We start from the raw sequence: 14,778 nt of genomic DNA, 5'->3' as shown, positions 1-14,778 counted from the left end.
TTAGCTGGTGGGAGATCAGGTTTTCAGGAAGTGTGTCGCTACATGAAATGATTTGGACTTCATACAATCTTGGACTGTCTATGACAAAGCAGGTTTCTTTTTTGATGTTGCCTGCATGTATGTTCAAAGGTTTGACTCAATTTGACTTTTCTTTTTTTTTTCTTCACAATGTGACTAGTTTTAGTACATGGAAAGTGAGTCAGTTTTGGTCATATGACAGGATACTGACGAGATTATGTTTTTTTGTATATTTTTCCCCTCATTATTCAGGACAAGCTCAGTTTTTAACAGATTAATGTTTGTGCTTCCCACCCCGATGACACATTTATAATTCTCTAATCCCTTACAGTGACCCATATTGAGCGAGTGTGACGCATTTCTACATCTACAAGCTGTTTGTTTCGCATCCAGCGGGACGTGAGGGGGCGAGGACTCACCCATCCCTTGTGCCATCCAGGGATGCCAGAGGGGACAGGTGATGAGGGCTGCCGAGGTCCCGATCCAGCCGGTGCTGTCGGGAGGGCAGGTCTGTGACGGAGGCAGGGTTGGGGGCATGGGAGAGGAGCTCCACCGAGGCGCTCTGATGGGGGTTGCTGGAGCCAGCGTACAGGCCTGAAAGACAAACAAAGCTAATTCAGTAAACGTGCCAGATAAACTCCAGGGTTCTGCACACAGTCTTTTTCTTTGAGCAAATTAAAAGCCATTTCATGGTTACAGGGTTTTGTTTTGACAACCTACATCCAATCACTGTGCTTCGTAGAAGAAAATGTTCTTTGTTTGTGCTGTTTGTAATTTAAGGTACATTGTTTGTGCTGCCACAGGAACTTGGCCTGGTTAAGCTTTTTCTCATTATCCAATAATCAGCTAAATTAGAACATATGTTCGAACAGTGAGCATGAAAAGTAGAACTTTGTAAAAGTTACCAAACGAAAATGTCAAAATGTTTCATTTAGAAGCGCTCTGTTTTAAGATGATTTAATTTATAGTTTTTGGCACAGTAGTGTTAGGGGGAACCGTTATTTCATTCCCAGGCTCCATGGTGCCAGCTTTTCTTCTATTTCAAGAGGAAAAGTGTTGTTAAGTGCAAATCATTCCACAAGCTTTAAACTGTCAATATCAAATTTCTCTTGATATTTTTCTCCCGTAAACGACTCTTGCCCAGTTTCAAAATCCCAAGGTGACATCTTGAAATCTTCTTGTTTGCTCTGGCTAGAAATTTCAAGCCCGAAGGTGTTGAGTTTGAAGGATAAAACATAGAAGCTGGAACCATCAAGTTTTGGCCATTTGTGTCTCAGCATATTTTCTCCAAAATTGCTTTTCATTTCTTACCACTTTGTGCATACGTCTAAGATTTACACAGACAATTCTTCCTACAAATCTGCTCCGCTGCTTCTAAGCTTTCAGAAACAATAATTTTCCAGCAGTTCAATTTCATCAACTTAGAAGAAGTGTTCCTCTAGAGGCCCATTCGGCCCAGAACTTCCCATTCCTGACAACAAATCTAGTTAGCATTGAATCAACTTGATCAATTCTTTCTCTCCTGTGACTGTAAATCTACTGTGATTTCTTTCATGGCAGTCAGTAAGTGAGCAGTAACTGTCTGGAATAGTTAAACTGCAACAGAAATTGAAGCAAAGGAGAAGATGAAGGGAAGAAAAAAAAACGCTCTCGGTTTTTGCAGACAGATCTGATACTACACATGATTCATTAATAATAAGTCACAAACCTTCAACATTTTTACCTCTAGACTCATCAATTGCTTTCACACGGGCAACAGATTTGACAAATAAAATCTCTAATTGCCAAAGTTTTATAATTTTTTGTTTTTTAGTTGAGCAAAGAACCATTTACTATGCAAGTTTTTCAAGGAGCGCTGAACATATGCCACCGTGTGCGACTAAGAGTTAGACTTTACATCTTTTTCGTCAGTTCATACAAAGCAGAAAACTGCAAACTGAGGAAAACAATATGATTATTTTTTTCAAAGTCTTTTGAAAATAACTCAAATGCATTGTAGGCATATATACTTTGTAACTGCATTCCATTTGTTTAGTCATTATCCTGCTGGAAGATGAGCCTTGATACCAGTTTCATTCTTGTGCAGCCTCAAACAGCTTTCTTCCTTGTTTTTATTTCTTTTCGTCTGCTCATCAGCTATGAACAGCTTCACTGTCCCTGCAGAAGAATAGCATCCCCACAGCATGATGGTGCCACTGTCCAGGTGTTACCAGGTTGATGCATATTGTGGGCTTTCACCTTACGCCCTGGACATATTGTTGAACTATGTGGACAAACTTCAGAAACCTTCGCAGAAAAGATGCCCTTACAGTGAGTTTGCATCACTCAAAAGTGAATAATATTAACTAAAAAGATGAGTTTTCAGGGCAATGTTGCACTGAATTTTATTTCAGGGTATCAGAGTAAAGGGGCCTTAGCAAATATGCATGCCACACTTTTCAGATTCATAAGAAAAATCCATGAATACCTTTCCTCACATTCCAAAATCATGTCAGCCCAATAAAATACATAGACGCTGTATACTGATGCAAGTCTCTGCAGCTATACAATCAGAATATGCCAACCTCTATTTTCAGCTCTGATAAGTCGACGCAGGTATATCAGGGAACACCATAATCATCCCCTATAAAGCACAGAGGGGTTTCTCGTTAGCCCCACTGCAGACATGTAAATAGGTGCAGACTTATAATCAGCTAACAGGAAAGCACGTTTAACTCTTACTGGAACCATGACTCACTTTCTGCCCTGCAAATGTTAATGACTGGATACCTGCCAACCCTGCCCCATTTCTTTCATGCTTCCTATAAGCCATCAAACAAAGTGAAACTCGTGTAAATTGGAATCCTCAATCCAAACCACAAGGCTGCAACATCTTTGCTGCACTAAGTAGTGCCTAATTTGGTGCTTGCTTACGAGGAAGCCCCTTGGAGGCCTTTAAACCTGTTAAAGCATGAGAACGAGCAGCATCAACCTAAAGACGATGGAAAGGAGCAGCAGTTTAAGAGCCAAAACTCTGTTTGACATTCAGGGAAAAGTTGAGCGTTCACTGATGTCAGAGCAGATCCAGCAGCAATAACCGAAAACAACAGGGAGCCTGGACGAACTACAAGCAGAAAACAGGGACAGATGTGTCCATAAACGGAAGCTGCGGGGCATCTCTTTTGTGTCTCCTAGATTGCTGTAATCCATTTATTTCTCTTGCTCACTCAGTCCACTGTGATGTTCGCTTTTAAAGGGAGCCAAATATGTCAAGCAGAAAAATGGACATTTAAAGACCTTACAAGCCTACATAAACCTCCTGTTTGCAGTCTTTTGCACTACATGATAAGCAGCAAGGATAACGTGACTGCAATGAAACACAAATCAAGCTCGACTGTGACGTTGCAACATTTTCTTTTAAAGACTTAAGCACGGTGTAAATACTCAACTGTTGATCGGAAATAATATGTAAGTAATCGAAAGCACTGTAAGCATTTTACAAATCAAGCAGCTGATTCCAAACCCTTCATACTTTTCTTTATAAAACATTTCTAAAGAGTATTTTATTTTATTTCCATTTTACAATTTTACAGCCATTTGTGTTGTGCTATAAAATACATTGAAATGCGCTGCTATCATAAGTCTTCATAAGCCCCAGTGTCACTGTTGCAGGTCAACTGGCCACAAATATTTGATTTGATTGGAAGAAATGAAAGAATGTTTTCATTCATGACAAGAAGTTGACAAGAATATAAAACATTTGGTTGGGGGATCAAGTTTTAGTCTTTGACAAGGATTGCATGTTGTCCCGGACTAAACATTGCATGGCAGGCACTTAAAAAATCTGTCTAGATTCAGTGGCTGTAGAGAAAGTGAGGATGATTGCAATTGAAGAAGCTGTCAATTGTCAGTCAAACTCTGCAAACACAGAACACCGTGTAAGTGCCTTTGCTGCCCAGTTATTCAAGTCAGAATTTGGAGAACCTTCAGCAATCAGTTTAAAGTATGCAGATTTTAGTCAAACATCAGGAAGAAGAAAGATTGAATGCAGTTATAAACAAAGACATGGAGTACTCTGTGGTACAAATACAGAGCAACTCAGTTTTCCTCTCAGAGGCTGATTTTTTTTTGGATGACATGTCAACATTTACTGCATTCTCCACAGAAATGGACTCCTTGTCATACAGCTGACTGGTTGGGATCAATCACAATGCAGAAAACAAGTAAAAGTACAGCGACAGCGAGATGGCAAAGTGACCTGATGTCTGTTCTTGTCAGCCTCCATGGAAAGCTTCTGTAAATAAACTTCTTTTTCTCAGTTCTGACGACAGGAAAATAAAGAAAGAGCATGTTTAACCATCTCTAATGATGGCACATCTTCTAACTAGACAATAAAAAGTGTGTTAAAATTCATTTAATTAATCATTTTAAAATGCTTCATTAAAAGCAACAAATAATCAGGGATTTGTTTCCTTAGCATGAGTTAGTGCCTTCATAGGCAAGGTGTTACTCAGCCGTCTGTGTACCTGTGAAGATGTCTGGACAGAGTGCAGAGGAACGAACATCTTTGCCATTGTAGATCTGATGCGAGGAGCTGGAGCTCTGCAGCTGCTGCATGGAGAGGCAGTCGCTAAGGACATCCTGCTCCAGGTGCGGGCAGGGCCGCAGCTGAGGAACACAACAGGAAATGATTACAAAAATTATAGATATTATATCATATTTCACAAATTAAAGGTTACACATTCTTTTTTAAAAATTCTTTAGTTTTACCAGAATGAGATTGTGTTGTCAATGTTGATAAATGATTGAGAAAATAAATTTGTGTTGTCTGTATTGAAAAGAAAAAGGAAAGGCAATATCCTTTATTCTTGATGTCCTTGACTATTTATGGGTAATTGATCTCGGTTTTAACCACAGATTTTTTTTTTGTCATCTTTCATTGCTTACCTTAACTGTGGTTACTGACAACACATCACAGCAGAAAATGTTATCACAGTACTCAATATAACACAAAATTAGCTGCTTTAATTCTGCTTTTGTCTTATTTTGACATCGTATTTTACTGTACCTAAAAACACATTTTACATGGGTATAAGTGTGAATAATTGAAGAGAGGTTTATGAAACATCCCTCCCTGCCCTGTACACAAAGTCTACTGTTTATGATGCGAACCCATTTTCAAAAGCGTGTGATTACTGGGATGAAGGGTGTTAAATGTGGGTACAGAATACAGTACGTTCGTGGTGACGGTTGGAAAGTCTATTGGTGACCCCAGGAGGTCAAACAACTGTTCACTGAACTAATCAGAAAACTTCAAGCATTTGGGATACTGTGATATATAAATCTTCATCGCTGCAGAATGCAGAGCGTAGCATGAAATTAAGAAACATCACTTTTCCGTCTTCCTGTGACACCAGAGCATCATTTGTTTTTGTAGAAGTGTGGTATTTATGGCATTTAAGTGGCAACTCCCAAACTGTAGAATTGTCCAAAAAAAGCTTGCTGCGGTACGAGATGTGTGGAACAGCATTGCTGGAGCAGAATTTACTCATAGCCATGTGTATTCCTACTGCATTGCATACAAAACAGATATGAGAATATATACGTGGGAAGCTTTGGAAAACACAGAACTGTGCATCAGCTGACTAGTATTATCTGTATCAACATGCTGTGTTGAATGAAAAATATTTGATAACTTCAACCTAACTTGTATCGTTTTATTAGAAAGTTCTTTTCTAAATATTTTGTAATTTCGGTGCAATTAAAAATAGTTTTCAACACATGCTGGAGCAAATGCTTTCAGGTGGGCAGATATAATGAAGTTTGTGAAGCAATTTCTTAAAAAAAGAGAAAAATTTAAACCACCAAGTCTCATCATTGTCTATCATTAACTCCAGTTTCTGCTCCACTACAAAAATCAGTTCCACATTTTGATTTTGTGGCTGGAAGCATCCTTTATCTGCATCATTAAGACCTCTACTCTAAATGATTTGTTTATCCGACAGAAACCATCGACAAGGAGCCAAGTGGGCAGTAATTTTATATCTGCTTTTTGTTAGATTTTTGGTGTTCCCATAAGAGATTTCATAACATTTTAAATATGGTTTATCTTAACAGTTTTACAGCTGGCATCCTCCATGTTTGGTTTCATTCTGTGTGTCAGTAAATGTGTACACATGGGTCCTCCTGGGGATTATTATGAGTGTCCTGCAAACCATTCATCACGTGTAATTGAGGCTCTGTTTTCTCCACAGCGACACTCTCAACAGTTTGCTTTTCTGGGCCAACTCCAACAGTGGAGTAAGAGCGTTTGTTTGACATTTGTCCATAACATCTAGGCCGCTGGGGCATTCTGCACTACAGCTTATTAACAACGCTACAAGCACACATGTGTTTCCCCTTTTACGACGTAAAGCAGAGGAAAACATCATCCAGCCTGCCGCTATCCAACCCTCTCCACAACAATGAGCTCTTTCTCTCTGTTATTTAGCCACTTCCAGGCAGGGAAAGAATGAACTTTCAGAACATAAATGCGATGAAACGTGGTCGACCTGATCTACTGAGAGGGGAAATTATTTCCAAAGACACTTAACCTGTAGAAAAAGCCCATCTAAACAGGACCAAGTGATTCAACATTTCATCAGAATTTGTGGACTGCACTTAAGTTGGTTTCCTGGTATGACCGTGACTTTTAAGAACAATTCATTCATCGGGGTGGTCATTCACAAAGCCTTCCTTGACTAGTTTGGATCTGTGTGTGTTTTGTTGGAATATCCAACTCTGTCCAAAGTTCAAATATCTGACCCAAATTCTCAGCCAAAGACGGATGGAAATTGGTGATGGTGTTTAAGAACAGGCCAGAAACCACCAAGGCTCAAGGCTAAGCGGGAAGATGTTGCGACACCTCTGTCCACAGTGAAGCAAATTTTATATCAGTGCAGTGGGACAATTAAGAAATAAGGCCCTGCTCCAAAATTTAGGAGCTTTACTTAAATAAGTAGCTGAGCAACTGTCATGCATTTAGAGGCAGCGTCAACTTCATCTTGGAACTAAAGTTTTGTGGATGAAACTTGGACAAAATTGTATGTTAAAAAAGGGCAATGATACCATTGGGGATGTCCAGCCTTTTTATTCCATTAAGCATCGGGATGATCACTCACAACCTTAAACCCACTGGAAGTTTGTTGACTATGTTCAAAAGTTTCTTTGCCTGGAAACAAACCAATTTAAATGATCGATGCAAATTCTAAGAGGAACTACCAAATATCAAAACACAATTATGCCTGTTTATGTCTAACAGAGGTACATAGTTTCTCTATAACTTGTTTTGTAAAAATTTTTCAAACATTATCTGTGGTATATGCACATATTTGAGATTGTGTACGTTGAAAAAAGTTTTCAAAATTTTTAAAAATCATTGAAGTTGTTCTTCAACTTCAAATGCATAGCTAAAATCACAAAATTCTGATTTTATTCATGTTCAGACACCACTCTGTCTATGTAGCAGCAAACTTTCCAGAATTATCTTTGCTTTGCACTTTTCTCTATTGGTCTGTTTGTGAGATGTTTCTACTACTTTACTAAAGATCTAATTGCATCTAACTGTGAAAATTAGATTCACAGAAATATAATTTTCTGTGAATCTTTTCTGTTTTTCTGGTCTTACTCTAAAGCAGGAGTTTTCAACTCCAGGTCTTGAGGACCAGTGTCCTGCAACTTTTAGGTACGAGGTCATAATCAGAACTTGACTGTAGAGGAAAATCAGCCATTTGATTCAGGTGTGTGGGACCATTAGAGTTGCAGGACTCCAGCCCCTGAGGCCTGGATATGAGGACTTCTGCTCTAAAGGGTGAATGTCCAAATGAAATCCAAAATAACTACAAGAGGGGATAACGTCAAGGTATGATTTGATTCAAAGAATATATATATGTCATTTAATATCTCCATAAAACAGAAGTTGTATCAGAATTTTAAAAACTAAGATCAATAATTGGCCAAATTTGAATAAATTTTATAAATGATGTCACTTAATGTTCATCTGAGGAAAGCATTTGAGCTCAAAACATCACCATAGGGCCATTAAATCGGCAGATGTTGAGCTGTCGACAAAGGTCTTGTAAGTGACTAAGTGTGGGAGAGAGAGAGACCGCCATCGTGTTTTTGTAGCACTAAATCTATAATCAATCATTCTCATACAGCAACCAGACTTTATAGCTTATATAGAGTCACTAAAACGACCATGAAAGTTGTAACTATAGCAAAAAAATTCACCAACGCAGACTTTAATTTATTTCTGCTTTCGAAGAAATAAAAGGGAGACGAGAGAGACCAGCTGCAGCTGAAGTGTTGTCTGGACATAATTAATTAGGATACATTGAGAACCAAATTATCAACAAGTAATTCTAAAACAGAGCATACGTATGCCAATGTTAGCTTACCTCTCCATGTGTTTAGAAACAAAGGAATTAAGCATTAGTATGTTAACTCAGGTTGGAACAAAATATCTGTGGTTGTCAAGAGAAATGGAGATGCAAATATCACTGATGTGTGAATATACACAATACTACAGAAATGTAGAGCGTTTATTTAACTAAAATTTAAAGCCACCCATGTGGTACTTATTTGAGTAATTTTAATATTGCAACAGATTAGGACACCGTCGATAAATTCCTGATGTTTTCTATCAGGGACGAGAAAACCTGATTGGAATACCGTTAAAATAATCCTGGTAATCCAATGGAATTTTATGTTCTCATAACATCACAAAACCACCGGAGGCTTCCTAGATCGAGTCGTCCACTCTGACTGAGTCACCTGGTTCAAAGGGCTTTGGTCGTCCAGGTAGCCAGAAAGCCGGAATGAGTAAGAGTTTCTATGTGGAGGATCCAGCAGATTTACAGGATTACCACTAACCCTGCAGCAGCCCGACCACGTCAGCTAGATTCTCAAATCAAAGAGGCCATAAAGAAGTGACTATTTCCACTTTATTTAAACTGCATGTGACAACTCACAGGAAATTTGCTCGTATAAACTTTGATGACTTTCAAACCACAAGAACGCAAATTCCTCTCAGCTGGTGATCGGATGACTGCATCATGAAGCCACGATTCCTAACCCTAACCTATGAGATCATTATTAATGTTACAAATGAGCTTTATGTATAGCCTGCTTTGTTTAATGGCTCATCAAAAATGTTGGGAATCTTTACAGTAATTAGTTTTCCATTATCAAAGCATATTTAGATTTATGGTAAAAATAAATATACCATACATTGACTATCAAATCAGTATGTGATAACTTTCTCTCTAATTGTACCAACAACATTTCACTGTTTGTAGACGTCATGTTTGATTAATTATTGTGCATTTTCTTGAAAAGAATGCACAACAAAATTAGGTGTGTTGTGATTACAAATAGTAGACTCTGAATCAGATATTGCAAAATGCAATACACTACCTAGTCTAGTTCAAAATTATTGGTAACCCCGAAAAATTTTGCTTTAAAACAATCTCTTAATTTTACTAACACATTTCTAGTGAATGGGAATATTATTAATGTTTTGGAGTAGCTCAGTCAGCCAAATCTGAAAAATAACCAGCAGGAGGCCTTGCAACCTTAAACCCTTGGAGCTCATCGCCAAGACAAAACACTGAAATACCAGTCAAACATGTAATATGGTTGTAAGCCATTGCAATAATGTTTTCATTTTTGTGATGTCAAAACAGATTTTTCCCCCAATTAATGCAAATGTTACTAATAATTTTTGACATGCCATTGAATAAAATGTAAATAAAACTAATAATCCCTTTGAACAAAATTTAGACTTTTTCCCAATCATGCAATTATCTTTTGAGAGACGCCTGTCTAATTTCCTACTAGAATAAAACTTCTTGGTTAAATTAATATCATTTTAAATCGAAATCGGCAGAGGAATAATTTTGGGGTGAAGTACATGATTCCATCTCACTACTCGGATATACATACTTGTCCTGGTTTACCCACAATGAAAGTCTCTTACCTTCTTATGCACCTGCTGCTCTTTGGCTGAGTGGATTTTGACGTGTTTGCGTAGAGAACTGGGATCCGTGTAGCGCTTGGTGCAGCCCGAGATCTGACATGCATATGGTTTCTAAAGGAACAGAAAAAATATTTAACATCACAATATTTTTCCAAATCTTATACATTTAGATATATTTTTGTTTAAAACATAAATATATAGGTAAAAAGGAAAGAAAGCTAAAGGAAAATTTAAGAACTGAAATTCTAGAAATACATTAAAATAGTAAAAATGTAATTCGTTAGAGAAAATGTAGAGTCCTACCTTTTAGCTGAGACAGACACACAAGTTGAAGAAAAAAGAAGGCGAAGAAACAATGAAAAGAAAAGATCATCAGGTGAGGAGATTTTAACACAAGAAAATCCTCCTTTAAACTTCACTTCTAGCCATATGTATGCACATTTTCCACTGTGCTCTTTTCTCTCACTCTGACGTTACAAATCCATACTGTCCTAGACCACACAAATGATATTATAAAAATAGTAATGTACACACACTTAAAGATGTAAAAGCTCGAGTGAGTATGTCAGGAGACGATCCGCTGTGGATAATTAACTTAATTAGCAAAAAAGAGAAAGCTCTGGAAACATTTCCATAACACATTTTGTTGATCAATGGAGAGTTTTGTCAAGCTGAAGCTATGGTGTTTTAGGTAAAAGATACCAAATAAGCAGCGCTAAACAGAATAAGCAAAAAAAACAAACAAACAAAAAAAAAACGTGCAATCAATTGCCCTTGGGCTCTATCTAAGTGATGATTTTGCATGTGCTACTAGCTGTTCTCGTGGCAAGTGTCACTAGAGCAGAGAGGTTGTAGAGAAAAATAGTTTTATAGTTTTTAAATGTCCCAAATCATTGACTAGCAATGTCTCCTGTTGTATCTCCTGTTTGCCACAGACATTTTTGCATGTCAGTTTGCGCCTGCTTTCAAACGTGCTAGATAAGGACGCAAAAATAGCACCTTAAATTCGGTTCAGGTTTAGTGAATCGTTTTAGGAGCGGCCTATAAAAATGAAAGTCACAATAACACCGAATTCATACTCAAATTTCCTTTTGTCATTTTAAAGGCAAACTGGGAAAACTGTAATTAGCTCTGCCTCTAGCAGTTCCATTCACCTTCACTTTGATGTTTACTAAGCCAAGTTACACTTCATTTAGAGTGCAGAAACACGAGTAGAGTAAATAATCCAGTACAAATTTTGAGTAAGGTAAGAGTCAATATAGCATAAGAATGACGCGTTTTTGGCTGCAGCATGCTCACTGATGACTTTAGACGTGAGCTGGTGTGAAGTCATCGGCATCTGGGTCCATCTGTTAACAGTATCATTTGGTCAATTGGGAAAATGTGGGTGGTGGAAGAAAATCTACAACTAATTTAAAAAAAAAACCACAAGTCAGCATTAATTTTTCTTTTTCTTTGAGAGTTCTGAATGATTTAATAGGAAAAAAGTGGGAGCGGCAAAACTTGCAAAATAAACATGTACGGATGACTAATAAAAATCTTTCCTGCATTTTATTTTAGCATTAAAATGCAAATGAAGGGTGAGCCGACACCCTCCACAACAAAACCACTGTTTCTGTACAACATAAATGCATTTTGTTTGAAAACCAAAAATGATTCCCTGTTGTTTTTAATTCTTCTATATTCCCATCACACTATTGTTCAACTACCTCACATTTCATTTTATTTCACAGAGTAGCTATGAGTAAACGATTTGATGCTGCAGCATAGTTGGATATCCAGCTAAACCAGGCTTTTTGGACTTTTAAAAAAAATGAACTTAATTGCTAGCTAAATATTGTAGCAACACCCCAATAATAAAGTAACATCAAGCTCAGCAACTGTATGCTGAAGCTCTGTCTGCACTGATGAAGAGCTGCCCACCTTGACATGCTGAATGCCTTAAATAGCTGAATTTTGTGGTGATATTTTAAGTGTATTTAAGTGCATCAACCCAAATCAATTTAACGTAACATTCAGTTGGAAAAACAACAAAGTGACCATTAATATAAAGCCATAGCTAGCAATCAGGTTGTTATATTGGTCACTTTGTGGCTAATGTGCAGTGCATCATAGTCTACGTACAGGAGGAGGGATGGCACTGCTTGGATGACAAGGTTAAGTTGTATTCCAACTCCAATCTGACTCTGAAATTTAAGCCTATTCCACCGGATTAGTCCATGTTGTGCATTAGTTAGAACATTTTATTTATTTCTTTTTAAACTAAAAATATTTTTGCTAAAGTGTGATAAAAAACCTGCAATTGTTTGTAAAATACAGAGAAAACTAATGGGGCATTCATCTTATAGGGAGGAAAAACAAATATACCAGAAATATAGTGGAAGCAAAGCAGCTAATTTACTCCATGGCTATGTTGGCATGAGAATGCCGGTCAAGCCAGCTATAAGTTGGTGGCGGTACAGCCACCTAATGGGTGGCAGCGATGAATGACTCAACCATTCCACTTCCATACTGTATGCTCTGAAGAAACAAGCAGACCTCTGTTTTTTATTGCATCCTGAATCCAAGTCCTCTTCAGTGGGAGCCGCAGCCTGTGCTAATGGTGATGATTATTAAAGGACCTGCAGCATGTCTCTACTGAAGTAGGGAGTAAGAAATGTCCCACAGTCTCATTGATTTATGAGAAATTACACTCTGTCAAAATGTAGAAATAGGCAGAGAAGCTTGGCAGTAGATTTTGAATGTAGTAAAATTAAATGACTAAAGTTTAATCATCCTGCAAACACATACTCGGGGAATATTTATTGCTATTTACACCACAAATAATTTTTTGACTTTTTAATATGACCTAATTCAGCTTGAGTTTCACAGACAGACAAAAGGAGCCTGTATCTGGGCGACTGCACACGACTTTTCAGTGTGTGTCAAGAAACCGGCCACCCAGGTGATTTTTCAGCAGGTCAAACATGAATTTAAGAATATTTTCTGACCGTGTCCAGGTGAGTGCGCTGGTGCTTGGCTCGGTCACTAGAGTTGCTGAATGCCTTCTGGCAGCCAGGGTGCTGGCAGAGGTACGGCTTCTCGCCCGTGTGGCTCCTCAGGTGGATCTTCAGGTTCTCCAGACGGGAAAACGCTTTGTTACAGCCCTCAAACTGTGGGAGGAGGAGAGACCGCTTACAAAGAGAAAACAGGGGGAAACAAACCAAAGTATGTGCCTGAGTGATTCAGAAATAAGTAATTCCTCCCTTTTACTTATTTTGGAGCTTCTAATAAGGATAGTGTTCATTCTACAAGATATATTGACTGATTAAAAAAGACTGGAGGTGCAACTGTGAGCACTTCTTTCCACATCTTTTGAAAGCATCTGCCAATCCAAGACACTTTGTGAAAACCACTGAGCACCTGTGCTCCCAGCCTGTCATGTTAATTGCAGGGGAAACTGGAGCACGCCATACAGTACGGAGTCGTTTATGTTGGCGTAATGCATAGCAGGAGATAAGTATTCTGCAGTGTATAGTCCATTACTGACAAGTGACAGTGACTGTAAACAAGCTCATATCTGACCCTGCTTGGCTCATTCGATCCCAAGCACTCACCCAATGAGCACCACAGATTTGTTAACGTGTGAATCATTCATGAGACTTCTCATGTATCCACTTCTGGGCTTGTAAAGAAAATGGAAAATGTAACACACAAAAACAAATTGTGGAGGGTGAAAGTAGCTTTCGCTGTCAACACTCTCTACGGGGAGTGTCATGTTAGGAGTGATAAAGTTTTTAGGTGGAAATAACACAGGCGGCTCCACTTAATATAACTTTTGAAACGTACAGGAGCCTCTTAATAAATGAACCCTCTGATGCATGAATTATAAAAGTACAAAAAAAACCTTCAATGACTTTATTCTTGAGTGCAGGGATTTACAAATGTGTCCAACCTGCACCTGAGCACAAAAAAACAGAATGTATGAACTTAATGTTGGCTCTTTAAGCACCGACTTCAACTGCTGTCCACACATTGTGAATCTCCAAACACTGGAATGGGTTTTGCTGCACAATCCTCTCAAAAATCTGATTATCCCTGTTGCTTGAGGACCTTTTGCTACCTCAGGCTTTCTTTCCCCTCAACTTTCCACTAATGTGCTTGGATACAGCACTCTGTGAACTTTCACCCTCTTGACCTGAGAGACTAAAAACATAACATTTCTGTATTAAAATGTTTACGTTTTCTAAGAAACTGAACTTTTGGTGTCATCAGCTGTAGGTTATAATCACTGACATGGAAACAAATGGACACGTATTAATTACTATAATAATATGTAAATCCATTTACTGAGTAAATACCGGCATTGGTCCGCTCTTGTTATCCCTCTAAAGACGAATTTGTCTATTGGAAAATATTGACAATTAGCATGTGAAAATGAAGGGAGCAATCTCTCCATTGCTCTTTTAAAGGTAAATAGCCAACTGTAGTGAGTATCTGATCAAATATCTTGACAGATTAAGCAGCTGACATCAGCTTGTCGTGCCACCAGTGTTACTTTATAAAGATAAAAACAACAGAGGTTTAATATTCTGTGTAGAATACATAAATAAAATAAATATAACTGTAAAGATGTTCTATTTCATATGACAAACATAAAGCACGAAGAACAGTATCCATCAGGCCAACATTTAAAAATGCATTGGTAGGTCGAACTCAGTAAATGTAAAGTTGACATCTTGCTGCTAAAGCTCACATCTTTTTCGTCCGTTCTCGCCTGACCT

General features: G+C 38.1%; 1 protein-coding gene across 2 annotated transcripts in view; it reads right to left on the bottom strand.

Moving 5' to 3' along the window:
• Positions 1-14,778, bottom strand: part of glis1 (GLIS family zinc finger 1) — an 88,281-nt gene that overhangs the window by 14,020 nt on the left and 59,483 nt on the right. For both annotated transcript variants that reach the window (XM_023340003.1, XM_005795738.2), the window contains exons 5-8: positions 13,006-13,167; positions 10,016-10,126; positions 4,524-4,665; positions 438-612 (exon numbers count right to left, since the gene is read on the bottom strand). In XM_023340003.1, the coding sequence (XP_023195771.1) occupies positions 438-612; positions 4,524-4,665; positions 10,016-10,126; positions 13,006-13,167 (590 nt within the window). The remainder of the gene's footprint in view (positions 1-437; positions 613-4,523; positions 4,666-10,015; positions 10,127-13,005; positions 13,168-14,778) is intronic.

This window comes from Xiphophorus maculatus, chromosome 9, assembly GCF_002775205.1.
Source record: "Xiphophorus maculatus strain JP 163 A chromosome 9, X_maculatus-5.0-male, whole genome shotgun sequence".
Taxonomy (NCBI): Eukaryota; Metazoa; Chordata; class Actinopteri; order Cyprinodontiformes; family Poeciliidae; genus Xiphophorus; species Xiphophorus maculatus.
This window is presented reverse-complemented; position numbering and strand designations above follow the sequence as displayed.